This window comes from Onychostoma macrolepis, chromosome 12 (genome assembly GCF_012432095.1).
Source record: "Onychostoma macrolepis isolate SWU-2019 chromosome 12, ASM1243209v1, whole genome shotgun sequence".
NCBI lineage: Eukaryota > Metazoa > Chordata > Actinopteri > Cypriniformes > Cyprinidae > Onychostoma > Onychostoma macrolepis.
This window is the reverse complement of record NC_081166.1, coordinates 16807351-16835343: the sequence shown is the minus strand read 5'-3', so window position 1 is coordinate 16835343 and position 27993 is coordinate 16807351. Positions and strand designations below refer to the sequence as shown.

The window sequence follows — 27993 nt, the reverse complement described above, 5'->3', positions numbered from 1 at the left end:
GTTATTTCGTTTTGTGACGTCACTACCACCTATGAAACCTGGGAAAAGGCAAAATAATTATTTTTAAGCAAATAGTTCTGTCTGGGGAGGGGGAGGGGGTATATTTTAGTCATTGTTAGCTGGCTATTGATGTTAGGATTAGGAATAGCTTTAGATAAACATGTTTTGATTAAATCATCAGTGTAGTGTCCAACTGAAATATGACTTATTTTGCATGAACATGTGAAGCGCAAATATTTAATATGCAAAATAAAGTATGCACAGAAGACAATGACAGAGGAGGACTTGTTTTTATTCCTATCATGTGGAGCAAACATAATTATACACTACTTAAAGTACAATGTTTTGAAACATTCTTTCTTAAATATTTCACAATGGTTCTGCATACTATATGGCTTTTGTCTGAGGAATAACATTGCAGAAGCTTTGCATGATATTAGTTCTACCTGTAAAAGACACCGTTGGTAGAGAACCAGTTCTAAAGGTTTGAACATTTCTGAATAAAGAACAAGAAACAACCATAATTTGTAGACAGAGAAAATTTCACAATCAATATTGGCCTTGTATGCCCTCATAAATACTACAGATCTTTTGAATGCTGTTACAGATTCTTTGCATGTCAGTGTTGATCCGGCATTTCAATGGCCAACATTGCACCGTAAACACTCTCTTAGCAATATAACACACCTACAACACAGTCAAAATATTCCCCAAAACCTGCTATACTCTCTTTCCGAAAGATGTTATTCGATAGTTATAATAAAAAAGTAAAAGATCAGAGCTTTGACGACAGTCTATGCAGAATGTTTTGTGAGAAAGGCAGAGAGAGAGGGAAGTTCATAAAAAGTCATCAAGGTCTCCACTGTATACACAAACTATACAGGGTAACAACTTCTTGATGTTGACCAACCACAGCATCTTCTCACATCATTCTCCAGTTCCTGCTCCCTCTCTCTTTCCCCTTCTTCTTCTACAACTCATGGATATTACAATATATACATCATCACAGCTTCCCAGGAGCAGGAGGCATCATTCCAGGCATTCCTCCAGACATGCCAGCATTTGGACCCAACAAAATCTATTGAAAGCAGAAAAATGACAAAGGAAATGAGAAATTTAAATAATAATAAATTAGAATTCCTTTGATTAGCAACCTCATAACTCAAAGTTAGTTTAAAGATTTATAAGTTACTGTGAAAAAAAATAAAATAAAAAAATTTCCTTATGGGGAAAATTAAGAGGATTTTTACTTCCGGAACCCAACTGTTGAAGTCTATAGCTTTAAATATGACTCATCCAATCTGAATTTAGTGTCAGAACAATATATTTCATTATATCATTAGCACTGTTTTGAGTTTTATTGTTTCAAACACATTTGTTACATAATGAGATGCTGTTTGTGCAGTGATTCTTTAAAGCTCTTTAGTTTGTATCTTTTTATACAAAATTACTCATGCCGTTACAGAAGATTCTCATGCAGCTTACTCCTATTTAGCAGAGTACAATATTGCAAGGAAAGTGTTTATATTTAAGCAGGACGTCGGTGCTACTTACCTGTCTCTGCTGTTGTAGTTGTTGCTGTTCCAGCTGTAACCTCTCAGTCTCGAACACAACCGGCAGAACCAGAATCATAAAGGAAGTAGTACCGACCCATAGAGCTGAGCGGGAGAAACTACAAGAAAGCATAATGTGAAATACTGAAATGTCCAGATTAATTCTACAGTTAATGTGACTGTATGGTTTTAAGTGTAACATACAACTGCAAGCCCCTCACCTGTAAAGTTTTTTGGCTACAGATAGTGAACTCTGTGCGGAAACTTCAGCTGCTGATCGCAGTGATTCTGGAAACATCTCTGTAAGACCCCACAACCTCTCCAACAGTGTTTCATCCAACTGTGAGAGAAGGTAAAAGTAGGAGTCGTGTCAGAAAATTAATACCACCAGTCATGGGACAAAATAAACTGCCTTAGTAAAAATGGCTTACTCAGGACTCAATGGAAAATCTCATTCCTCATGTACAGGTAAGCAGGTAAACTGCATTTGACAACTGACAGGTTCTATTAGCTGTGCAATATTAAAATATGACATACTTTGTGTACGTGAAAAATTAAGATTAATATTAACGGACAAACACTAATTATTGCTCTTCAATATTAATCTTAACAAGAAATAATAGTAAATGAAAACGAATTATTTACATAAATTGATAATTATTTAACGTTAGTAGATAATAATTATTCAAGTGACATTTGTGAAATGCAAAATTAAGATAAATTGTAGTCACTTGCGCAGAACAAATCCCTGAATAAAATAAATAAAATAAAATCGTGAAACAAATACCCAAACATCTTAAAAAAAGAAGGCTTTTCATTTTATGCCATGTTTGATCAGCTAAATAGCTAATATTGGCTATAAAAGCACCAAACAAGCTAATAGCTTTAGTCTTTTTCCTTACAGTTTCCTATATCTTCACAATTTCATAAGGTCAAGCAAAACTGTGGAAGCAATCAAATACCTCTTCATCCTCATCATCGCCCTCGATCTCGTCTTCGGGGGGTCGTGTCTCCCCGCGGCCAGAGTCTGGAGAGAGCTCCTGGATAGCAGCCATTTAAAATACGACGCTAGTCACTTTTAGCTATAAACGTTATATTATAATTGTGAAAGGATCTCAGTGGTGTTTTACAGCTTCACAATGACTTAGAACCAAAGAGCACGCATTGAAACCTGAGGTCACTTGGGTTACATGTGAGACAGATTTACTTCCCCGGTTCCTTGTAAGGAAGCACAAAGACATATTAGGACACCTATCGACAGGGAGGTCTTACTGCAGCTCATGATTGCGTGCTAGTGGACGATGAAATAGTGGAAAATTGCTGCTTTTATTAATATGAAGTGGAGGAGGAACTCCAATTACGTACATATTCACGTCACTTCATACAAAAACAAAAAACAAAACAAAAAAGAGAAAATACGGCTTCTGTGGGAGTTTCAGACAGCTGTTTCGAAACAAAACCGATTGTTTATTTTATAATTATTAATTTATTGCCTAGTACTTTTTTGCTTGAATACTTGGAACAAGCTCTATGTCTTTTCTTAAAATGTTTCAAGTTAGTGAAAGCATGTGTTTTATTTCTGGTCACACTTGTTACTGATGGCAATTTTGTGGGAAAAATAAATAAAACCTTTTCTTTTTAATTATGCTGTATTTCATTTAATGTAAGAGTTATTTATTCAATTGCTCATTGAATTAATACTTAATAGTTACTAATTTAAAATGAGGGTTTGTGTTTCCCCAGTGATCACAAATATGATCAAATACATGTTTGTTTGTTTGTTTATTTTGATCACAATATACAGTATAAGAGAAAAAGTGGTCTTACCTCAATAGCCTTAAAATATTGTATAAATGTATGAGTTGTATTTTATGCATGCTTTCTTTTATGGAGCTTTGAAAGAGACATGATCTTGTCATGAAATGAAACACTTCATTACAAATGTTTAATTTACAAATTCAAAAACATTACACAGTTACATATATGTACACAATTATCTATTGGCTGGATACAGGGTGGATTCATGTAATACGGAACACTGACTAATGTGGGACACCTAAGCTTCAGTGCATTTTTCTCTTCTTTTACAACATCAAATTGGTGTTGAATTCAAGCAGGGTGTCAAGTTATTGAAATAACTTGACTTTCTGGAAGGTATGTCATAAATGCGGCCATAAAAATCATCAAAGAGGAAGCACCTCTTGTGAAGTTCACTCAAAGTTCAGTGACATACGACGAAATTAATGTTATAACAATTTGCTTAATACATGCTTTTGAAAATACATGTTCCACAAGTGCTGTGCATAGAAGTTTAATATAATTTTTACGACATCCCATGTACCAAAGTTTTTAAATAGTTTCTGAAATTATTTTGCCATCTTTATTAAGTTACATTTTTGACTTCATTACATGGTTATTATTATTGTCGCTGTCAGAAATAGGATGATTTTGTAATAAATTCTTTTAAATAGTATATGATTTCTGTTATATAGTTGTATTAAACATATAGGCTACTAGTTTTTTAGACAAACTGATGAAGACAGGAAGGCCTACTAAATTAGTTAACCAAACATATGCACAATTACCCAGGAGTGTTAAATTAAAAATTTGCTTTGTAAAAATTTAACAATTTCTAACCCAAAACATAGGCTAGTAGTGTCCCACATTAGCAAAATCCACAATAGACATCCTTCAGTACACTGACTGTCATTGGATAGCTACATTTATACTGGTTATGGATGATAATTTTTATTCATTCCAAAAATAAAAGGCTGTGTACATTACACCAGCCATAAATATCCACATCAGTCTACACTTTCATTTAAAGGTGACAAATAGTGAATACATAAACTCTTTTTAGACCTTATAAACTCAAATATAAATGTCGAAGGGATTAAATGGGTTAATAAAAAGAAGTTTCACAAGGTTGTTGACTGATATTTTTGTGTGTGCTGAGGTCCCGCCCTCATTCTTAAAGCCTTGAGTCATTGTGTGTGTGTTTTTTATGAATGAAAGGATCCAGCCCGCTGATGGTGGACTGATTCCGGGAAAAAGGCGTTTAGCTTTCTAGTCCGTCTAAACACGGGCCGTGCTGCGATAACGTATGTCAGTCGAAATACCGAATCAGCGGTGAGAATCGTGGACTGATCCGTATATTCAGCTTCGTGTGAAATCAGCAAAGAGGAGAAATCAACACCAGGCAAGATTGTCTATTTTTTCTCCTTTCGACATTTGTTTACACTAAGGAAACGGAGGGGTGTTAGCAAATCCGCTGTAACGTTACATGCACTCAGTGTTTGTTTTAACGTAATACCCACTACTGATACTGTTATGGTTTAGATTTGTATATTAACCTATCATTTAGAGTCGTATTTTATAAATTTTTAATAGTATTAGTCTTCATGAGCGCGAATAGCATGTTTTTACCACGATGTTAGGTGTAGCAACAAGCTAACGGGTAATAAGGAAATAGCTGCTTAGATGTTGTCGGGTCAGACAGTTAAAATATACATTTGTATTCAGCATAACTGTATGTATTATGTTCAGAACTACTCAAAACGTGTAAACATGTATGTTGTTTTCGACGAGAAGCGACTAGTCAGCAAAATCTTGGTTTGGTTTGAACTAGTAGTATCTTACGTAATAAACGGGTTCTTACGTTGTTATAATCCTTTATTGTGTTTTATTCATAATTATAAGTTATATTTGAATTTATATATTATTAAATTGTCGCTTTGTAAGTAACGCAATACTTAAGGAGCATGTTAACCTCAAGACGTTTCGGGGGAAATGACAGCCCAAAACCAGTGCTGTTGTTGTTTACTAAATTGGAGTTTTATAAACTGTTTATAAGTGAGTGGCAATATTTGTTGTGGCAAAGTCACTGGGAATTTTATAAATGATGTAAAAGGCGAAATGTAAAAGGAAAGTAAGGAGCTGCTGTGAAGTCAGGAATGGAGGACTTGTGCTGAATCACTGTGACTCTGTGGAAAAGCTCAGTCGGTTATTTGAGGCAGCAGCTCGCGGATGATAGGCGCACTTCCCACGCATGACGGGAAACTCATGGTCAGCAGCGTTCACTTCTTCATCTGGACTTTGACCAGTCATGATTCACTGTCAAGAAAAAAGTGCTACTCTTTGGAAAGCCTAGATTTAGAAAAATGGAAATAAGTACTGGAAGTTTATTGTCTTTAAATGGTCTTAAAGATTGAGTGTTCACGAGCTGACCACACAAGCCACATTATATATTTATATGCATAGTTCCTGTCTTCTGTCTTCCTTATTATGTGCTAAAATCCACCACCCAGCTATGACGCCACACACCTGTTCATAGTAGTCTTTTAATGCTTGATCCCCTGGTGGCCGATATAAAATGTATATTTTAACTATTTAAGTTAGAAATAATTCATTTTAAAGGAATGAATCCGTAAAATAAACATATATACTTCAGATGGCAATTGATTCTGTAATCCAATAGAATTTTTCAGAAATAAAGAAACTGCTAAAAATCTGTGCCGATGATTAAAAATGGCAACTATAGGCAGATATATCGGCCGATATCAAATTATCAACACGGCGCATCTCGCATAGCATGTCGTTATTTCTGTTGTATAACATCAGTCTTTTATTATGTCAGGGTTCTATGCCTTCTAGTGGAAGATGTCACTTGGCAAAACATTTTAATTAAAATGTTGAGTCCATAATATTTTTATTATGCTTTGACTATTTAATAAAAAAACTATTTAATAAACTCAAAGAATTTGCAGTATTGTGAATATAGTTGTTTTGCTGAGTCAAGCAGCCTAACAACGGCCTTTAGCTTTGACTATATTCACAATATAGTGTGACTTTATTCCATGTACATTTTCACTTAATTGGTTTATATGACATTTACAGGTTTCAGGGATACATAAATCCAGACAATGACTTCAGACGGCAGAGCCAGTAAAGCCCTGAAGGTAAAGATCATTTTAATGAAAACACTTGTGAATTTTGTCACATTCTGCAAATTGTAATTTTTACAAAAATATACTGTAAAAAAATGCTAGAGTAAAACCTGTTAATTGGTTAACTAAGTAAACTTACTATATACAATAAATGAGGAACTGTGAATGGTGTAACATCGCTTTATGTAATTTTACTGTAAACTACTGTCAAATTTATGGTATATTCGCTGGTCAAACTATGAATTGCCACAATTTTGACATCAACATCACAGTTTTATTTTATTATTCCTTTCTTCTCGTTTGTGTTATTTAGTTAGTGTTTATTGTATTATTTTAGTCTTGCTACTCTGACGGCATTGTGTCTTTGTGTATGGCCCTGTGAACGGTTTATACAAGGAGTATTGGTCAGATTTTATGGACAGGCCACTTATGATGAACTCTGATTCATCATGTGGCTTTCCATTTTACCATCTCTATTATTATGGTAGCTGTCAGCACATTTAGGTAAAAAGCATATTTTTGTATATTAACATTATAGCATTTAATTAAATATACAGTTGTAAGATGAAAACTACACAGGCACCAATATTCCATCCGGTAATTACCATATTTTTAGGATGAATTTTCTGGCAACCATAGTTGCCTTTTTTTTCTTTCTTTTTTTACAGTAAAAAAAAAAAAAAAATACATCTTACAATGCAAATAATGTCCCATTATTTCAGGTGAAGAGGGAATGCGGGGAGAACGTCCCAGTGCTGAGTGACAGTGAGCTCATGTCGCTGTCGGTGCGCGAGCTCAACATGCACTTGCGCGGTTTGTCACGCGAGGAAGTGCAGAAGCTGAAGCAGAGACGACGCACGTTGAAAAACCGCGGCTACGCGGCGAGCTGCCGAGTGAAGCGCGTGTCCCAGCGCGAGGCCCTGGAGCAGCAGAAGAAGGAGCTGCAGCGGGAGGTGGAGCGACTGGGGGCCGAGAACGCCGGCATGCGGCGGGAGCTGGAAGGGCTGGGTGCCCGTCTCGCTGCCCTGCAGCGCTTCGCCAGAGGTCTGGAATCCGGAGGAGGCAGTCTGCTGGCCACCACACCCCGTCTGAACACAGCCTCCGTCATTACCATAGTGAAGACACCGCAGCAGGTGCACACCACTAGAGAGCAAGGAGCATCCTAGGGCTCCACATGGATACGCAGACACACATAGGTACACAGTATGATCGCACAGACAGACAGACCATGTATACTCACATATACAGGAAGAAAAACAAGTACCAGTTGGGAATTACAGATTCACTTACATATATAAATGTCCAAGAATAATCTCAGTACTGTTGTTGTGGCCTCGAATATCATGACAAGTGTATAAGTCTGCACTTATAAAGCTATTGCTAATGATAGCATTAATGCTATTTATGCCCATTACTGTGCTTTCTGGATGGTGATACATGTTTTAAAAAAAAAATAGTCCTAACAACTTGTCTTCATGTGGGACCATCGACATTTCAGAAGGTGGTTAGTTTTGCTGGATTATCTCCATGGTATTACTGAGTCATGGGACTAGAGAACGTGCAGATCTATTGATACATGCCATTTATATATTTTAATGTTTGTATAAAAGACAAATGTTCAACAACAGACATGAAAGCTATTTTATTTGTGTTCGAAACAAGATGTTTGAAGGTAATTTGTGCTGTGATTGGTCTAAATACTACTTCTGATTGACTAGTTTGGGGTCATTGTTTGAATTTTTGTGTTTTTTGTAATGTTTACTTGTTGTAATGAGTTAGTAGTTTAGTAATGGTAAGGTATACAGCCTTATTACTTGTAATATGATTCAGTATGTGTGAGGGTCATATTTGTACTAATATTAGAGCGACTTGTTTGTAGTGGTATTTTTGTATTTAAAACCAAGACCATATATATTATTTGCTATTTATGATTAAGGACGTATCTGAATATTTTGGACAGCTGGAATATTAAAAAAATACCATTCGAGGGAAAAAAGATAGGAAAGGGGAATCTGAGGAAGATGTGAAAATGGGGAAGAGAGCAGCCAGAAGGAGAAGTGAGCACTTGCGGCTCACACGGGAGGGAAAAAAAGGAGGATAAGAAAGTGACAGAAGGAAAGCGAAAGACAAAAATGCTATCACATGTACATCACATCAACCCGTGGCCATCAGGATAACTTCCAACTACAAGCCGGGTTTACTCCAATAAACGGGGTGATACTGTATGATCAGGTAACAATTGGCCATGTTAAACGTGGATATCTGGTGATTTTTTTTAAAATTGTGTAGTTAGCAAAGTCGTCATCAGTACTGAGAATCTAACCTGGTAATATCATGCCCGTTATACCTGTGCTTCAGAACAATGTGCCGAATGTTTTGTAAGAGGGGAGAGCACAAAAAAACAACAACTGATGTTTGTATTTATTATCTGTATTTTTCTATGGTAAATTCATTGTCTATTTTATATCATTTAATTGAAATAAATGTTGTATATATTGTATATAGAAATATGTGTATTCACTGAGTAAAAAGAAAAAAACACTATTACACAAACATATACAGACAAAATTCTTTATTGTTTCCTAGGCCAGAGCATCAAGGGAAAAAAATAGAAGCAAAATCTTTGACATAGTAATACATAATGCTCTGTTTGAAATAACATGACAGTACAAAGAACGTCTTAGTGTAACTTCAAAATATGTTTCCACAAAATATATATATATTTTTAAACGTAACAGCGCTTCCTATGTTACTTTAAACCGCTCTACGAATAATAACGTACAGAAATAGCTTGCCAAAATGTTCTAGGATTTTCGGATTTCTCCTAAATATACAAATCTGCTTAGTGCAAGTTACAACAACATCTATATTATTAAAAGAAATCCTCCCCTTATAAAGAATACACTGCAAAAACACTAACATAACTATAAGCAGGTACCATACATACTCGTACTTGGTTCCAGCTGCTTTGTGTTTATACTGGCCTCTATTGTACCAATAAAAGTGTAGGACAGTTAATAAGTAACTCCAAAGATGCTATCTAACCAACCACAAGCTTCAAGCTTGGTCATCGAGGGCCTAGTGCTATCTAAAGAGGTAAAGCGTAAATGGCGGATGCTTCTGAAGAATGGGAGAGACTTTGGTGTGGCTCTCAAAGGATCAGTGATAACAGGCGTGTCCCATAAAGATAAAGGGCACGAACTGAGAGATATGCCTCCCTCTAGTGGGATACCTAGAAACAATACAGTACCTAATAAGAGGATAGCTCACCCAAAACTGAAAATTGTGTCATCACTTACTCATTTACTGTCGAAACGAAAGAAGGTATTTTGAAGTATGCCTTCATGTTGTCCATAAAATGAAAAAGTTCAATGTTGATGTTGACTATCATTTGTGTGTCTGTGTTTAGCAGAAGAAACGAAGTTTTAGAATGGCATGAAAGTGAATAAATGATGACAGAATTGTCATTTTAGGGTGAACTGTCCCATTTTCAAATTATATAAATTTCGCATTTCCATCAGACAGACAACAGAATACGGATAAACTGATGGTACTTGACTGTTCTTTCTCAGTGAAAGTCTAGCATAAACTAAGAAGCGTAACCTAAATCTATTTTTTAAACCGCTCGGCTAACCTAGATAGATGCTTTTTCCTGCAGTGGTCCAGGACAGTCACACTTTTACGAAAGCTTGTGCAAATCTGCACCAGGCGAGTAATGTTCCAATTACAGTTTTATAATCCAGACTGCCTTAATCTGTAATCTTATCGTGGACCATCAACCTCTCTCCCTGTCCCTTGATTCATCCGTCAAAACAACAATGGCGTGTTTGAACAGCTGGTACTCTATCTACCATCAAAGCTCTCTCTCCACAGCCATACCCGCCCTTTAAATCACCGGGGAAGCTATAAACACTGTTGAAACAGAAGCAAAGGTGCACTTGAACTTGTAAATCAAAAACGGAACATTCCCACCGAACGGGGGCCCTCCAATACACTGCTCTTTATAAATATAATGGGATTTCCAAACACCCCCTACGTGAACCTACAGGCATAAAAAAATACATCAATTCAAAAATTGTCAGTCAAATTCAAATTGTCAAATTCAAAGTGTCAGACCATGTGGGTTTTCAAAATTTGGCTCAAAGTATTATTTAATTCTCTGTATAAACATCAGACAAAAGCGCATCAAAAGACAACTGAGCAAGTATAAGCAGCTTAATTTTAGATTCTACTGCACTAGAATGTAACTACTTGCTTAAGATGGTCCTTTAATAACCTGTTCCTATGTTAACCTCATCATTACACTACCGCAGCAGTAAACGGTCCCTTGCGGAGTACCTTTGATCAGGACGACAGGCGAGCGAGTTAAAACTCATCATCGGAGCTAAGCAGCAGGGTTTTCTCATTGTCCCGGCCGCTCATGCAGCTGTGATTGCGTGATACGGGCGGTGCGGTGACCCCCTGCTCCAGGGTGGACTGCTGGGTGTACTGTTGGTAGGCTGGGGAGAAATTGTGGATGGCATCCTGAACCATGTCTCCAGGGTTCATGGTCTCCTTTAAGCTGCTGGAGATGCTCTTCATGGGGGCACAGCGACCTTGAGAAGAATGGAGAACTTAATGAGAGATGAGACGTTTTAGAGAAAGAAAGAAAAAACACAAGATTGACTTGTCTTTTTTGGGTGAACTATCCTTTTAAGAGGCCACTGTCCCTACAGTTTCATTTAGAGAGGAGATGTGGTTTAAGATCAGGAACTGTAGCCTACCGTACTGTCCATATGTAGGAACAGGGCCTTTAGAGTGCAGCATGAAAAGGAGAAACAAAGAAAAGATGGAAAGGGGTGGAAGGGTGGATGTGTTGCATGGGATGACCAAGAGAATTTGAAAGCAAGATGCGCAAAGACAAACAATAAAAAGCATAGAAAGAATAGATAAGAATGAATGGATTGAGGAATTAATGATTTACAGAATAAAAGCAGAAGAAGAAAAGAGAAAGTCAGCCAAGACTTCTGAGCCATTAAGATTGTGACAAAACGTTAAGAGAGAATGACCGTTCTTGAAATTTCAATAAAACATGCCTTAATTAGGGAAAATAAGTAAGGGGTCAGTAAGTTTTTTTTTTTACTTTTGAAATAGATACTTCTATTCAGCAAGGATCGATTAAATTAATCGAATGATATTAAAGCACTTATAATGTTAAAACACATATTTCAAATAATTTTTCTACTCATCAAAAGATCCTGAAAAAAATAATTTCCACAAAATATTAAGCATCAAAACAAATATTTTAACAAATGATCATGTGACACTGAAAGCTAGAGTAATGGCTGCTGAAAATTGAATTTTGCCATCACAGGAATAAATTACATTTTAAAATATATTAAAACAGAAAACTAGTTATTTTTAATTGTAAAAATATTTCATAATATTACTGTATTTACTGTAATTTTTCAAATTCTTTCAAAAACAAAAACAATTAAATCAAAAAAATCTTACCAACCCCAAACTTTTTAACTGAAGTGTAAACTACCTTTTAACATTGTTTTACATATATTGGAGGAAAAAAACATGCTATTTGTTCACGAACAAAGGAACAAAGGTGTAAAGCTCACCAAGGGAATCCAGCCTTTTGTCCATGTAGACCTTGTAGGTAAACGCATGTCGCAGAGCCAAGGCGGCAAAGAACATCTCGATGCAAATGATGAAGTTCTGGTATCCAGCTGCAACGGTTCCCTCGCCGACAGAAACCTCAGGAGAGCTGATCTTAGGAATCGCACCACATTTCTCCAAGATGGCCAGCAGCATGCCTGAAAGACCAGCGAGACCACAGTTTACCAATAGCTTTAAATAGAATATTCACAGAATATTCAACAAGAAGAAAATTACGACTTGGTTTTATCCATACAGAACTGACGTCACATACAGAAGCCAAAAACAATAATTGGGCAACATAAATGCCTATTGACGTCAACTGAAAAAACAAACAAAAAAAAAACCTGTTATTTGAGGTGTGGCAGAGGTTTTGATGAAAATAATATGAAGACATTTTTTTGTTTCAGAATAATGTAGACTGATAAAATGTCCACTATAAGATTCAGATCACCATTTAATGTAAAGGGGGTTCATTTTGATTTCATGTTGACTTTAATATTTCTTTATCAGTAGATCTTACCTTGCCAGAAGGAGAGGAAGATGACTGATTTGACCATGAAGAACTTGAGCATGGGCCTGTAGGGGCTGAGGAGGTCTCGGGTGGCAAAGTAGAACAGGAAAAGAGCGTAGAGTGAGAGGCTGACGGAGATATTGTAGACGATGGTCACGTACAGGTAACCACTAGCAACACTGTGGGATCAGAAACAAAATTCTAAAATCAAAAATTCAGTTTTGAAACTTTGAATCTTGAGTATTAGGGAGAAAAAACAGTCACAGATCAGACATCACATGAGAAGCACATACTTGAAGTCCCCATCACGGTATTTCCCAAAAGCCTGCAGGATGACTGTAGTCATGGCCATTAGGGGTTTTACCACACAGAACTGTAAAGTGGCCTGTGAAACGAATTAATGAACAAGTTACTCAAAAAAATCTGAAAAATAGGAACAAGGATTTCAGAAAGTGTTCTATAAGCAAACCTGTTTGCAAAATCGAAGGAAGCCAATGGAGTAGGTCTTGCCCCAAAGACAACACGTTCCATATATACAGCTGGACCTGCAGCAAAACAAGAACAAGATTGGTTTCACATAAATATGTTAAGCTATTACTTAACTTAGGGTGCGTTTACACTTGTAGTTCAGTTATCTTGGTCCTTTTGGTCCGAACCAAAAAAGAAACTTATATATTTAATCCCAGTTTACTTAGCGTTCACACTGTCATTTTTAACAACTAACCTACAGACACAAGACAAAACATACGATGCAGTCGCAATCTGATTGGTCAACATTCATGACTTTTATTACCAAACTAAATGTGCTCATTTTGTGTGTGTACATTATTAGCTGATAACTGACAAAGAGTTTATAAAATATGTAAAGGAGTCAAAACAGCAACTGGAGTTTGAATGGCAGCGTTCACACTTATTCAATTGAGCCACACTAACAGAGCAATCGAGCTTCTTTTAATCAAACCAAACCTGTCAAATGTAAACACACCCTTTTCAAACACACCTGCAGTCTCATCAAACATCAATAAGAGCATTGATTTGAGCCATGCATTAAAAAGTTCTCACACAAAAGAATAAGTGGAATATGACACTCACTCAATGGGTTTTCCTCTGATCTCAGCCATGATAGCGCTCTCTCCTCCGAGGTATTCATAACACAGGCTCAAGAAGTTATAGATCACAAATGCTGCAAAAAGATGGATTGAAGTAGTACTGAAATTATATCTTTATTTTACATGGTAGATAACTTTTGAGTCTTCTCAGAAAACACATTTGGCAGTAAACCTCATACTGTGGAAGTCAAGCAAAGCAGACCTTTCTGACTAAATCCCATCATCAGTGTTTCACCAAACACCAACAAAAGACTTTTGCTAAACAATGCAGTGGTGCACGGCAAAACATCCCTCGTGATGGTCTGGCCATGCCACGAATAAAAGAATTACAGTAGCAGAATCCTTCATCCTTAAACACCATGTGCTTTTCTACACCAGAGATTATAGGACGCCCAATAAAATTACATAGATTTTTAGCAGTCTTCTAGTTTTTACCATTCATTTTCTCCATTAGGATTTCAGAGACTTCAATTAAGAGTTCTAAGGTATGAACCAAACCGACTGGATCCAAGATGAATCACAAAACAACAAACTTTGGTTTGTTACCATTCAAACGTTTGGGGTCTGTAAGGTTTTTGAAATGCTTTTGAAAGAAGTCTCTTATGGTCACCAAGGCTGAATTTATTTTATTAGAAATACAGTAAAAACAGTAAAATTGTAAAATATCATTGCAGTTTAAAAGTTTTCTATTTGAATATAGCTTAAAATGTATTACTGTGTAGATTTATTTTAAATAGAAATATATTACATTATATTTATAAATGTCTTTTTCTGTCAATTTTGATCAATTACCACATCCTATCTGAATAAATGTATACATTTACAAAAAAAAAAAAGTCACATTTTATATTAAGTGGCCTTAACTACCATGTACTTACATTAACAAATAAGTACAATGACCTTATTGTGTTTATATTGTATTGCAAAACACTTTTGCTGCTATTGCGGTGGGATAGGGGTAAGGTTAGGGGCAAGTTTGGTGGTACGGGTAGGTTTAAGGGTGGGTTAAGATGTAAGGGATGGGTCAACAGTGTAATTATAATGTAATTACAGATGTAATTACATGCAGGTATTTTTAAAAATATAAGCACAATGTAAAAACATGTACGTACACAATAAGCGCATTGTATCAAATGATTCATTTAAATGTAAGTAAATAGTACCATAGGCCACTTAATATACAGTGTGTGCAGAATTATTAGGCAAGTTGATATTCTGGTCATATTTTTTTTCCAAGAACATTTTACCAATTCCAAACCACATCAATCTTAATAACTAAAAATCTATTGATTTTGTATTTAATCATTTATAAGTGATATATAATTGTCCATGAAGGCTGATAGTCAGAAACTCCTTATTTCAGGTGTGCAGAATTATTAGGCAGGTTTTCCTTTACAGATAAAATGAGCCAAAAAAGAGATTGAACTCAAGAATAAAAGTAAAACAATTATTAAATGCCCATGAGAAGGATGCAATACTAATGCAATAATAGAATTAGCAAAGTTAAGGCATGATCATTGGGCAGCGAAATGCTCATTGGGTCAGCAGGGTCAGAAAAAACAGGTGGAGAAGAAAAGACACGTTAACTGCAAAAGAATTAAGAATTAATGTCAAAAATTAGGTGAGAAACCATCAGGAACCATTTAGTCTCCAGCGCCACCATTTTACAGAACTGCAACCTTCCTGGAGTCTCCAGAATTACAAGGTGTCAGGTTCCTAGAGACTTTTCTTGGGTAAAAAATTATTTAAAATGGCCCTCACTTAATATGAATAACATGCTGAAGCGTTGTGAAATACATGAAGACTGATTTTGTATAGGATTTATGGACAGATAAGTTGAGAGTGACTCTTGAAGGACCAGCATCACATCCTCTTGTACCACTGTTTGAAGAATTTATCTTCCAGAATCTGGCAGTAAGTTTTAGGAGCTCATTTTTAATCAATCCTGCAAGACAGACTTTTCAGGATAGGAGATGTACCCAAGCAAAGTCTCTGAGAACCTGACACATTGCACTTCTGGAGACTCCAGGAAGGTTGCAGTTCTGGAAAATGATGGCGCTGGAGACTAAATGATTCCTGATGGTTTCTCACCTAATTCTTCACCTTAATTCTTAATTCTTTTGCAGTTAACGTGTCTTTTCTTCTCCACCTGCTTTTTCTGACCCTGCTGACCCAATGAGCATTTCGCTGCCCAATGATCATGCCTTAACTTTGCTAATTCTATTATTGCATTAGTATTGCATCCTTCTCACATGCATTTAATAATTTTTTTTAACTTTTATTCTTGAGTTCAATCTCTTTTTTGGCTCATTTTATCTGTAAAGGAAAACCTTCCTTCATGGACAATTATATATCACTTATAAATTATTAAATACAAAATCAATAGTAGTTATTAACATTGATGTGGTTTGGAATTGGTAAAATGTTCTTGGGAAAAAAAATATGACCAGAATATCAACTTGCCTAATGATTCTGCACACACTGTAAAGTGGGACCAAAATTAATAACCTAACCAGCTACTGTTAGCTATATTTTTAATGTATAATAATTATTTTATGTTGTTTTCATTATCAAGTGTGGATAAAATTCACAAAAGTACTGCTATGAAGCATTCATGTTATAATCTCAAATCTGTATCTTTATGTAGAAAATGAATGGGATTTTTACTTCCAGAACCTAATTGTTGCACTCTACTAAATCACGCAAAACAGTTTGAAACTTGGTTGTGAGACTCCAGTGGATAATTCCAAAGACCTGCGCTTATGAAGCAATTGAATTGTGCCAATATTCACAGCATCCCCAGCGGGTGTTAATTTGTCCTTTTCCCTTGCTCCGTGGAGCAGTGTATGTGTGACAGTGGAGGATGGAGCTCAGCTCTATATATAGCATGTGCACCCTGCAGCCACAGCTGCTCTTCACTGTTTGCTGCTGCTGAGTCGGGAGACATACAGCAGTGCAGCTGAAGGTCTAGTTGGTGTGAATGAGAGTTTACCAAACCCTCCCACCTCAAAACACATGGAAGCATTACACCCAATTAAGAGAAATCAAAACTATCCAAACATATATCCGTGAATGAAACATTGTACCACTTGCTCTTTACAACCAAGCAAGAACCAAAATGAATGAATAATTTAAAAACCTACCAATTTGAATATTGCTATGGCACAGTACCAGTGTTATTTTAAACATCCCTGAAATACTATTATAGCGTTGTTAATATTTTGAATTAGATTTTATTTTTTATATTTTTCTGTTCTTATTTTAATTTTAGTTTTTAGTACAGTTTTAGTAATTGCGTTGTGTCACGTGTTTGACATTTTTTTAATATGTTTTCTATATAGTTTAGTTTATTTAGTTTTAGTTATTTTAGTACTTACAAAAATGAGAAATTTTGCATCGGCAACTAGCCAGAATAAAATTCTGTTTAAAATGTAGTTAAATTTGAATTTGAGTTTTTTTTTATTATTTTATTTCAGTTAATGTTTAAGTAATGAAAATGTTTTTCGTTTTAGTCAACAATAATAACCCTGCACTGTACTAGTCTGGTGTCAAAAGAGCACCTGGTTTATTAGTTTATCCATGTGCATCCGCTCCACTGAGGTGTGATAAACACGGTTACTACGCAACAATTGCTTCTGGAAATCCCAACTGACTACACATCCAGAGAGCCGCTCAGGCCGCAAAGGTGATGTGTTTAAATCTCCATGCGCAAAAACAGCTGAAAAGAAGGCCTACCCTCATAGCAATCCCTGACTGTGTCGAAGTACACATAGTACTGATCGTTGGTAAAGAAGAGAAGGCTGAGCCAGGAGTCAAAGGCGTAGATGGGTACAATGAAAAGGATGCGCACTATGTGTCTCTGCTCCTTGGGAGAGCTGTAGTAACGCAAATGCATGTAGATCTGCAAAAAACAAAAAAATCACATATAAACCCATTGAAATATTTCGATATAATTTCGATTCTCAAGCTCAGCTGGTTAAGGTGTTGTTTACCTGGTGGCAGGTGAGTAGAAGTGCCGTCCACACAAAGAAGCCTGACACTGCCTGGGCCATGGTTGTCATGAGGAAAATGGGCTGCTCTGGAGTGAGCAGAGGAGCTTCTGGTAACCAGGAGATGTTGGGCCCAGTAGGGGCCATTGTGGCTAGTGAACCAGGAGCCATCCCGACAACTTCCTCCCCAAAATGATCAGATAATGGCACGTCACGTCTCAAAAGCTGTGGTGATAGAGATTGAGATGTTAAAATCAGTGGGAATCAAAGATGCTGAAGAAGGGTGTGTAAAGTAGGAACATGATGTACTGGAACAATATTTAGTTTAAAAATGCCATGAAAATGAATCAGAGGATAGGAAAGAGGAGTGTGAAACAGTATGACGTCACCATGAATCATTTCACAGTAATTTGGTGCAAGATAATGTAGGCAAACAAAGAAATGAAACTAAAATCAGCCAGAGATTAAAGACGCAATATAACTGAAGTAGAAACTGATATTTTCTGGATATGGTGATGTACATCCGAGTGAAATGGGTTATTGAAAAAAACAGTAGGGTGGGGACTTGGTACTAACCATGATTTGTTGGTTAGGAGGCAAATCAGAATGTGAACTTGAAGTGGACAAAACAATTGTAGAAATCTGGTATGCGTCACTAGAGAGAAGTCTATGGTTTCAATGAAAGATTGAATTATAATATTTTGATTAAAAATTACAAGGTCAACTTTTCATGAAACATAATGAATGAATCGTTCACCATAAAGTCAATAACATGTAATAGGGAATATATAGGGTGAATTTTCATTTCATGCTTTAATGAAATGGCATGAAAATTATCATCTACCAATTTCCTATAATGATTTCCACTGTATAAAGACTAGTTGCACATCTGTTTCAGAATAACCTCTAAAATACTTAAAAATTAAAAAGTGTGGCAGTATTTAGTCATGAAAAATGGTTGCACCACAATAAATATAAGCACTTACTGTAACTTAAAACAGGTCAAGGACAAATTAGGTTTGCAGAAAGTGGGTTTATTTTTTGTATTTACAAAGTATGAAGAACGGGAAATTATGTTTATCCATGTGTCTTTATCCATATGTGTGTGTGTATCTCACATCTTAGTAAATGTAGCCAACTTAAGGCTAACTTCATGATTTTTTATCTTTTACTTTAGTGTTTTGTCACATTTACTCACTCTAATATTGTTCAAACCTGTATGACATTTTTTACTTTTGTGTTCTCTGGAATGTTATGACATTCTGAGTCGATCGTGTTCATTGTATTGAAAAGACACAATGAAAGTCAAAACTGACTGGTGAGAAAAATAAAAAAAGTTATACACGTTTGAATCAACAAATTGTAATTATTGGGTAAACCGTAAATCATATGTCGAATGCATTCAGAGTTTACTTTTTGTGTTATACGTTGACCTTATTTTGGAAGAGCATCATAAATTTAGTTGAGTCACATAACGTAAATTGAAGTTCGCCCTAAAATTGAAAAGAAAAATAACTACAAACTAGAAACACGGGCAACTTACCAATAACATAAACGCAGATTTAAAACCATTCGCCGTGCACAAAGGAAAACAAATGAGAAGCAATTCGGCCTTAATTCTTCAAAGCCATCGCTGCTGCCCGTCATCCATGTTTATATTCCAGCGCCGCTGATCTCTGCTGGAAAATCTGAGCTCCTTCCTTTTATATTTGTTCCCATGTAGTAATTCACCACGTCTTTGGACAGTTTACAGTGTACTCGCGACTGTTCTAAAGGATTTCATCTATAATCTTAGTTGGATTGCCGTTGAAACGCAGTTCCTTCTCTCCCAACTCACCTTGCTGTTCAATAAAATCTCTTGCGGATTAGTTTAACGGGGATAAAAGTGGAGAGCGGCTGTGAAGTCTGCTACAACAACATGCAGCCTTTTTTTCTTTTTTTCTAAAATGGACTGTAGCTTTAGAAACTTCAAAATAAAAGTCGTTGCTCAGTGACGCAATGTTTTTTCAGTAAACAATACGTTTTTAAGAATTATGTAATACTGGACGACGTTTGCTAATTTTACATAAAAATAAAAATAAATACTTCGTATTGTTTAATAAATAGTATTTACTCATTTAATCCAAATTTATTCCCAAATGAATGAGTTTATGTACATTAATCATTGGATAAAACATGCATATGTATGTTTTCGTTTTACTTTAACTTCGTTTCATTAATTTAGAGCAATAACACTTTGAAATATGTGACCCTGGACCACAATAAGGGTCATAAGTCATAAGGGTCAATTTTTTGAAATTGAGATTTATACATCATCTTAAAGATGAATAAATAATATTTCCATTGATGTATGGTTTGTTAGGATAGCACAATATTTGGCTGAGATATAGTCTGAAGGTGCAAAAAAATCTAAATATTGAGAAAATCACCTTTAAAGTTGTCCAAATGAAGTTCTTAGCAATGCATATTACTAATAAAAAAGTTTTAATATATTTACAGTAGGAAATTTACAAAATATCTTCATGGAACATGATCTTTACTTAAAATCCTAATGATTTTTGGCATAAAAGAAAAATCTGTAATTTTGACCCATACAATGTATTGTTGGCTATTGCTACAAATATACCCGTGCTACTTATGACTGGTTTTGTGCTACAGGGTCACATATAGTTTTATAATGTGAATTAATTCAGTTACTTATTCAAAATGTGTCTGTTTCCCCACTTTTAACACGTTTACACACAGTCATGGCCAAAAATATCGGCACCCTTGGTAAATATGATCAAAGAAGGCTGTGAAAATTTATCTGCATTGTTAATCCTTTTGATCTTTTATTAAAAAAATTCACAAACATCTAACCTTTCATTGGATAATAAGATTTTAAAATGGGGGGGGGGGGGGGATATCATTATGAAATAAATGTTTTTCTAAAATACACGTTGGACACAATTATTGGCACCCCTAGAAATTCTTATGAGTAAAATATCTCTGAAGTATATTCCCATTCATATTCACAATTTTGAGCACTCCAGGGTGATTATGAACATGAAATTATCCAGCCATGGCTTCCTGTTTCACAGAAATATAAATAGGAGGGAAAACAAAGCCCAAATTCCCTTAATCATCCATCACAATGAGAAAAACCAAAGAATATATTTCTGATGTGCAGCAAAAGATAATTGAGCTTCACAAATTAGTGAAGTGGCTTTAAGAAAAGAGCTAGAGCAGTGAAAATTCCCATTTCCACCATCAGGGCAATAATTAAGAATTTCCAATCAACATAAAATGTTACGAAACTGCCTGGAAGAGGACGTGTGTCTGTATCGTCCTAATGCACGGTGAGAAGGAGAGTTTGAGTGGCTAAAGACTCTCCAAGGACCACAGCTGGACAATTGCAGAAAATAGTTGAGCCTTGGGGTCAGAAAACCTTTAAAAAAAAAGCACCTACATCACCACATGTTGTTTGGGAGGGTTTCAAGAAGAATTCTCCTAGATCATCCAAAAACAAACTCCAGCATATTCAGTTATCAGACACGACTGGAACTTCAAATGGCACTGGCTTCTATGGTCAGATGAAACAAAAAAATTAGCTTTTTAGCAACAAACACTCAACATGGGTTTGGTGAACACAGGGATAAAAAGTACCCCATGTGTATTTTTGATGTTGTGGGGCTATATCTCTGCTGGAGGTCCTGGACATCTTGTTTAGACATATGGCATCATGGATTCTATCAAATACCAACAGATAAAAAATCAATAAGTGACTGACTCTGTTAGAAATCTTATAATGGGCCATGTTTGGATCTTCCAACCGTACAATAATCCAAACACAAACCTCAAAAACAACACAAAAATGGGTCACTGAGCACAAAACCAAGCTTCTGCTGGCCATTCCAGTCCTCTGACCTGAACCCTATAGAAAATGAGTGGGTGAACTGAAGAGAAGAAGCACCAACATGGAGCTGGGACTCACAACTTAACCTCATCAGGCATTATAGGAGAAAATTTAGAGCTGTTAAACTGGCAAATAGAGGTTTCAAAAAGTATTGAATAAAAGGGTGCCGTTAACTTTGGCCAATGTGTATTAGAGAAAAATATTTGGTCCCACTTTATATTAGGTGGCCGTAACTATGTACTTACATTTAAATTAATCATTTGGTACAATGCACTTATTGTGTACATACATGTTCTTACATTGTACTTATATTGTTAATAATACCTTTATGTAATTGCATCTATAATTACACTGTTGACCCATCCCTTACACCTAAACCCACCCTTAAACCTACCCATACCACCAAACCTGTCCCCAACCTTACCCATATCCCACCTCAATAGCAGCAAAAGTGTTTTGAAATACAATATAAACACAATAAGTACATTGTACTTATTTTTTTCTTACTATCCAATGAAAGGTTAGATTTTTGTGAATTTAAATAAAAGATCAAAAGGATTAACAATGCAGATTAATGTTCACAGCCTTCTTTGATAATATTTACCAAGGGTGCCGATATTTTTGACCATGACTGTACATATAAAGTGTTACATACCACCTTTTTTTTTCAATGATTACATGTATTTTGATCTTGTTTTATAAGACAACCAACACAATTTTAATAATCCATTAATAATCCTTTCAGAGGGGTAAACTGGAATTAAACAGCTCTTGTTACTTTTTACACCAGCTGTTTAAAAAAGTGAAGTAAGTTCAACAAGGTTCAGCAAGCTGAAACAGTCATACTTTTGATATGTGTGTTTATTTATAAATGAGGTTGTCATGGCTAATGTCAATGCAGGAGTCTTCATATCAAATTATACCACAATGTTCAGCTGTGTAATTGTAAGAGTGAAATTTAGGCCTTTAATAATGCTCAAATTGATCTTTAGGTTAGTTCACCACAGCCCATATTTAAATCAATATCTCCAAGAATTAAAATGTCATCTGTTCAATGTACAATCTTGACACATCCATTCAGTGATGTCTACAGCTCAAACACCAGTTTGACTGGAAACAACATTCTTGGAAATTCTTAACTTTTGCATATTTAATATTTAACATGGAAAAGATGGTTCCACGAAACCTCATACATCAGTAAGGTGTCAACATACAACACTTTTTGTGCAAGGGATACATTTGTTACACTCTATCAATATTCAATTTTAACTTTACAGTCCAACAAGCAAGTCCTTTTTTTCCCGGCATTTCAGACAAAACAGAGAACAACCAGAACCTTCATCAGGTCGCAGGTAAAAATTCCCTTTTCCACTTCCACCATTTGAGTCTTGTGATCCTCGTTAAACTGTATCTATCCACTGTCCACATGCGTCTATCTTCGATGTCTCATTCCAACAGCAACAACCTGCAGTGCGTGAGGACGGGGGAGCACTTTGTCCATTACAAAAATGTGGTTCCTTTCTTTCTGCTTCTTGCCTCAGTCGCACTCCCGTTTTACATAGAAAGATGAATATAAATGCTTTAGGGGAGTTGTCTGTTGTAACCCTGCAAAATGAAGTAAATTTAAATACACTTTAGCAAGTTAATAATATTAGAATTTTAAAAAATTTATTTGATCAAAAATACAGTAAAAACAGTAATATTGTGAAATATAATTTAAAATAACTTTTCTGTTTTACATATTATAAAGTGTAATTTATTCCTTGCAAAGCTTAATTTTCAGTAACCATTACTCTAGTCTTCAGTCAGTGTCACATGATCCTTCAGAAATTCCTATTCTAATGCTGATTTGGAGCTCAAGAAACATTTCTTATTATTATCAATGTTGAGGACCGTTGTGCTTCTTAATATTTTTTTATTCTTTGAATAGCAAGCTCAAGTTCAGAACAGAACATTTTTTAACACTATAAATGTCTTTACTGTCACTTTTGATAAATTTAATGCATCCTTACTGAATGTTTAAGGAATTATTAATTCATAAATATCACTGTTTTTAGGGGGTTGTATCACTTCCCATTTCACAACCTGAACTAACCATCCCTAACCCTAACCTAACCATCAAAAAAAGGACTCTTTGATATTAGACATATTAAACTTGACAAACAATACAAGGATCTGCAGGTGTCCTCTCTCTGATGTCATTTCCTGTTTTTTTCCCGCAGGTTTCTGCATATTGGTTGCACCATATCACTTTAATCTGGTAGGGTGATTCTGTAATTGCAGGTACATTTGGTGTCTAATTCGGACAACAAGAAATCATGATTTTCATGATTATAACTGATTTCATGATTATAACTATTTGAAAAAAGCAGAAAATAATAATAACGTTGGACACCAAATGAACCTGCAATTATATAATCACCTGGTGGACAGTTTTTTTTTTTTTTTATATATATATATTTCTATAATTATGTTATAACTGCTTTACTGCTATTTCCTAAGAAATAATAAGAGATTATTTTTCTTTTTTCTTTATTATGAAATCAGGACAGATGTATCTCCCTGACATTTCCGACTTCCTAACCCACAAAAATATTCAAATGCATTTTAAAGTGCTATTTTTTAAATGAAAAACATGCTCATCATAGAAGAGGTGTATTGTGTTTATGAAAAGTCACTATGTGTATGAATTGCATTTCAATGCATTTCTGGACAAATGAAAAGATCCGTTTTTGGATAAATGATCACTAAGTGATCAAAGAGACAAAGAAAATCACTAACCTCCTAAAAACAGTAAATGACGGAGAACTTGCAGAGCTCATTTCCCCATGTGTTCGAATGGAACGCTGACCTGTGTGAGAGAGACAGAGACAGGTCAGAACAAAAACAAATATTAGGGAATTAAGCAAAGAACCAGTATGTGAACGGGAACCTGTGGGGGAGTGATACGGATCTGATCATGACGGAGAGGGAGGTCAGGGGAGGCATTGGCAGGAGCGCCGCGGTGCAGCCGTAAACACACTCTCCTTTCCCGCTCAGCTCCTCGGCCTGCTCTTGGAGATGCGTTCCCTGAGAGACAAAACACCAGGTCAGTAGTAAGTGCTGATTTCAATAACCAACAGCGCAGAAGGTCAGGCAGATGCGGTTTCATAAGGAAGAGAAACCACATGCTTCAAAAACAACCTGCTCATAAATAGAACAGACTCACCAGACTGTGGCACACGGGAGGCAGGTGTTGAGCTGGCAGGGTCTGGGCCGTTGCGGACCCTGTTAGGGGCCGGGAGGTTGGGGCCAGAGGGCAAAGCGCGAGCCGCAGAACCCGGCGGTCCGCCTCCGGTCCTCTCATCCCTCTCCTCTCCCTCTCCCCTCTGCTCCTTCTCTTTATCTTCTGCTGTCCTGCTGGAGCCCTGACACAGTCAGAAAAACCCACAAGGTGAGCAATATAATGCACATTTGAACTGCACCGCAAAAAATCATGTTTAAAGAACATACAAATTTCAGCATGTTCCAGTCAAACACATAGTCGTATGAAAATCCCTGTCTGTGGAAGAGATTCCTGAACAGCTGTCTCAGGTACGAGTAGTCAGGTTTGTCATCAAACCGGAGAGAGCGGCAGAAGTTCATGTAGGTTGAAAATTCAGCTAGAGATGTATTAAAAAAAAAGAGAGAACAGAGTTAAATGAGATTTAATTTTATATGATTTTCCAGCTGTTCAAATCATATCTACTCACATGGATAGCCCTTGCAAAGAACCTCAATGGGGGTTGACATCTTTTTCTCACTGATTCGCTCATACTTTTGTCTTTTAGTGGCTGCTTTGAGGCCTTGCCAGGGCAGAGAACCCAAGTTAAAGTACATAAGAACATAGCCAAGGGACTCGAGATCATCCCGTCGAGATTGCTCTGTGGAAACGAAAGAAGGTAAATATAGAATAACCCAAAATAAAGAGTCCATTTTTATCAACAGAATGCATTTCAGGGGCCCCCTGGTGCCCTTACCAATGCCCAAATGAGTGTTAATGGAGGCATAGCGGGCAGTCCCAGTCAAGTTCTTGTTCTCACGATACGGGATGTGCTGATGTGTGCGGGCATCACGATACTTTTTAGCCAAGCCGAAGTCTATGATGTAGACCAGGTTTCCCTTCTTGCCAAGCCCCATCAGGAAATTATCAGGTTTAATGTCTCTGTGAATGAAGTTCTTGGAATGGATGTACTCGATTCTGCTGATCTGAAAAAAAGAAACATGAAACAAATTGAAAACAATTGTCCCTATGTATAAAATCTTTATCTATTTTAAATCTATATCTATATGTATTTTAATTTATGTTTCAATTTTTTCTTTTAGCACTACAATTTAGGAGGTTTTATGTAGTTTTCCCTCTGAACATTCCCTAGCATTACACAAATTAAGCAAAAGGCTAAATTCTGCAGCAAGGCATTCAAATAATCAACTAGATTTTTAGATCACAATTTTGTATATAAATTTCATCATTTATTTTAATATGGTAAAAACTGAGCATTTATGACCCTAGAGCCTTAAAGGTAGCTGTTACCGATAGCACTGCCATTCAATTGCTTTTCTAAGTGGTTTTAAGCATGTTGCTATGCGGTTGCTAGGGTGTTCTGGGTCTTTATGATATTCCGATCCCTAGATATGGCTCAGGTCCCTCTCTCATTATAAATCTATAGGATTTTTGCTCTTTTCTCCACCAAGTCTTGACACATACAAAAATGTCACATCTATAAAAAAACAGTGTGGGGGGCGAGGATTTGTGCAAATAACTATCCCTAAGTATGAGTGATAATATTAATTTTTTCCCTTTAAGATCTTGTTTGTATATTTTCAATGCAATTACCATCTGGTCTGCCAGGAGCAGGACAGTTTTAAGTGTGAATTTCCTTGAGCAGAAGTTGAACAGATCTTCCAAGCTTGGACCCAGGAGCTCCATCACCATGACATTGTAGTCCCCTTCAGCACCACACCATTTGATCGAAGGAATACCCACTAAGGTTGAAAGGAGATTGAAGAGCCATGTCTAGAAGGCCAACCGCAGCATCAAAAATGAAAATGGAAGGAAATCAGTTCTCACCTCCACCTTGCATCATCTTATAGAACTTGCTCTCAATATGTAACTGTGGATGTTTAGTCTTCACGCTCTCCAGTTTAATGGCTACCTCCTCTCCTGACGTGATGTTTGCACCTGGAAGATTTGATTTTTTACAACATCAGGACACCACACTTGAAATCTACATCAGTAGCCAATTCGTGTAAATAATATACTTTTTACCCAAGTAAATGTCACCAAAGGAGCCACTTCCAATCTTTCGCCCAAGACGGTATTTACTCCCAACACGCAACTCCATGATTCCTCCCCTAAAAGCAGCCTTGGAGTCATACAAAATGTTAGTATGATGTAGATCAAATACTTTAGTCTCAAACAATTACAGATCTGCATTTCAGCACACAGCAGATGTAAATAGGATGCTCACTTCAGCATTCCTTCCATGATTCTCACCAGCTCAGAATTAATTTACATTTCAGACTAAAAAAAAGGCTGCAAATGCAGTCAGCACTGGCAGTCATGCATCTAACATCTGACATCTGAGTCATGTGATCCGACTACAGTTGCTGTTCAATTCCTACGAACTTGCAACGAACAGGTTAATATTTAATCTTGGCCACCATCGCTGATTATCAGTGTGCAAACTATAAACGTTAGAATGAGAAATCTATTAAAAATGACCCATTTTCTTCAGTGTTCTATGGCGTTTGCATAATTGAACACACAAGACGTATCTGTCTTCAGCGATTTTCAGCCAATTTTGTAGCAGCCGCACCCAAGACCATGTTGATCCCGAGATTTCACAAACTGTTCATACTGCTGACATTTACATTTATTCAGGACAGCTAAACGAATCCTAAAGACTCGTGTCCTGATGTGACCTTAAAGCAGGAACATCTTTCTTACCTAACGTGAGGTTGGTGGAAAAGTGAGGCTGGTCGATAGGCTTGCGTTCGTAAGACAGGACCCTGGACAGCGAAGAGTGCAAGCGTAATTTTAAACGTCTCATCACAAATGTAATTCCAACCACTGCTTTCCTCCTCAGATTTTTAAATCCTTGATTTCATATCTCAGCACACGGATTGACCTACTTGCATTAGCGGGCTAGCGAGCAGCAGCCTCCCTTGTTTGTATCCCAGCGCACTTCTCACAGAAATGATGTCATTCACAAACTAGCGGAAGGACCCGGATCACTTCAAGGGGCCGCGCGCTTGACGTGCTCACGCAGCCTCTCTTCCATCCACACTGATGCTCCACACGCGACGAACGGCAACGCTTT

The 27993-nt window shown here is 36.5% G+C and overlaps 4 protein-coding genes across 8 annotated transcripts; 1 reads left to right on the top strand and 3 right to left on the bottom strand.

Annotated features, from left to right (window-relative positions):
• Nucleotides 1-271: 271 nt before the first annotated feature.
• tomm22 (translocase of outer mitochondrial membrane 22 homolog (yeast)) lies at nt 272-2795 on the bottom strand. The gene is made up of 4 exons (XM_058793774.1): nt 2516-2795; nt 1775-1893; nt 1555-1672; nt 272-1078 (listed from the first exon to the last, which is right to left on the bottom strand). The coding sequence occupies exons 1-4, from the start codon at nt 2606-2608 to the stop codon at nt 1004-1006; spliced, it is 405 nt and encodes a 134-aa protein (XP_058649757.1). The 5' UTR covers nt 2609-2795; the 3' UTR covers nt 272-1003.
• Nucleotides 2796-4544: 1749 nt separating this feature from the next.
• Nucleotides 4545-7800, top strand: maff (v-maf avian musculoaponeurotic fibrosarcoma oncogene homolog F). Of its 2 annotated transcripts, XM_058794070.1 has the most exons (3): nt 4545-4752; nt 6450-6511; nt 7222-7800. In XM_058794070.1, the coding sequence occupies exons 2-3, from the start codon at nt 6476-6478 to the stop codon at nt 7663-7665; spliced, it is 480 nt and encodes a 159-aa protein (XP_058650053.1). In that variant the 5' UTR covers nt 4545-4752; nt 6450-6475; the 3' UTR covers nt 7666-7800. The 2 variants fall into 2 exon arrangements, with proteins under 2 accessions (XP_058650053.1, XP_058650054.1); XM_058794071.1 differs by lacking the exon at nt 6450-6511.
• A 147-nt stretch (nt 7801-7947) lies between these two features.
• tmem184ba (transmembrane protein 184ba) lies at nt 7948-19697 on the bottom strand. Of its 3 annotated transcripts, none has more exons than XM_058794062.1 (10): nt 19595-19697; nt 17761-17982; nt 17504-17669; nt 13752-13842; nt 13129-13204; nt 12953-13044; nt 12669-12838; nt 12109-12303; nt 11263-11289; nt 7948-11112 (listed from the first exon to the last, which is right to left on the bottom strand). In XM_058794062.1, the coding sequence occupies exons 2-10, from the start codon at nt 17926-17928 to the stop codon at nt 10865-10867; spliced, it is 1233 nt and encodes a 410-aa protein (XP_058650045.1). In that variant the 5' UTR covers nt 17929-17982; nt 19595-19697; the 3' UTR covers nt 7948-10864. The 3 variants fall into 3 exon arrangements, with proteins under 3 accessions (XP_058650045.1, XP_058650043.1, XP_058650044.1); XM_058794060.1 differs by having other exon boundaries at nt 19301-19685; XM_058794061.1 differs by lacking the exon at nt 11263-11289 and having other exon boundaries at nt 7948-11094; nt 19301-19685.
• Nucleotides 19698-22359: 2662 nt separating this feature from the next.
• csnk1e (casein kinase 1, epsilon) lies at nt 22360-27898 on the bottom strand. Of its 2 annotated transcripts, XM_058794064.1 has the most exons (12): nt 27806-27898; nt 27621-27682; nt 26940-27036; nt 26742-26852; nt 26508-26656; nt 25651-25879; nt 25384-25554; nt 25145-25293; nt 24861-25059; nt 24585-24721; nt 24434-24503; nt 22360-23257 (listed from the first exon to the last, which is right to left on the bottom strand). In XM_058794064.1, exons 3-11 carry the CDS (start codon nt 27013-27015, stop codon nt 24471-24473), a joined length of 1254 nt encoding a protein of 417 aa, XP_058650047.1. In that variant the 5' UTR covers nt 27016-27036; nt 27621-27682; nt 27806-27898; the 3' UTR covers nt 22360-23257; nt 24434-24470. The 2 variants fall into 2 exon arrangements, with proteins under 2 accessions (XP_058650047.1, XP_058650046.1); XM_058794063.1 differs by having other exon boundaries at nt 27621-27882.
• Between the last annotated feature and the right edge of the window lie 95 nt (nt 27899-27993).

What these genes read in the sequence shown, in the direction of transcription:
- tomm22 (XM_058793774.1), bottom strand. Translation starts at nt 2,608, where the DNA reads ATGGCTGCTATCCAGGAGCTCTCTCCAGACTCTGGCCGCGGGGAGACA. An exon ending in GTAGCCAAAAAACTTTACAG is followed by an intron (nt 1,673 to 1,774) that starts GTGAGGGGCTTG and finishes GCTTTCTTGTAG; the next exon opens with TTTCTCCCGCTCAGCTCTAT. An exon ending in AACTACAACAGCAGAGACAG is followed by an intron (nt 1,079 to 1,554) that starts GTAAGTAGCACC and finishes TGCTTTCAATAG; the next exon opens with ATTTTGTTGGGTCCAAATGC.
- maff (XM_058794070.1), top strand. Translation starts at nt 6,476, where the DNA reads ATGACTTCAGACGGCAGAGCCAGTAAAGCCCTGAAG. An exon ending in GAGCCAGTAAAGCCCTGAAG is followed by an intron (nt 6,512 to 7,221) that starts GTAAAGATCATT and finishes CCATTATTTCAG; the next exon opens with GTGAAGAGGGAATGCGGGGA.
- tmem184ba (XM_058794060.1), bottom strand. An exon ending in TTCTACTCACCTGCCACCAG is followed by an intron (nt 17,670 to 17,760) that starts GTAAACAACACC and finishes TGTTTTTTGCAG; the next exon opens with ATCTACATGCATTTGCGTTA. An exon ending in TACCGTGATGGGGACTTCAA is followed by an intron (nt 12,839 to 12,952) that starts GTATGTGCTTCT and finishes CTGATCCCACAG; the next exon opens with TGTTGCTAGTGGTTACCTGT.
- csnk1e (XM_058794064.1), bottom strand. Translation starts at nt 27,015, where the DNA reads ATGGAGTTGCGTGTTGGGAGTAAATACCGTCTTGGGCGAAAGATTGGA. An exon ending in TGCTCCTGGCAGACCAGATG is followed by an intron (nt 25,880 to 26,507) that starts GTAATTGCATTG and finishes TCTTTTTTTCAG; the next exon opens with ATCAGCAGAATCGAGTACAT. An exon ending in TAACACTCATTTGGGCATTG is followed by an intron (nt 25,555 to 25,650) that starts GTAAGGGCACCA and finishes TCGTTTCCACAG; the next exon opens with AGCAATCTCGACGGGATGAT.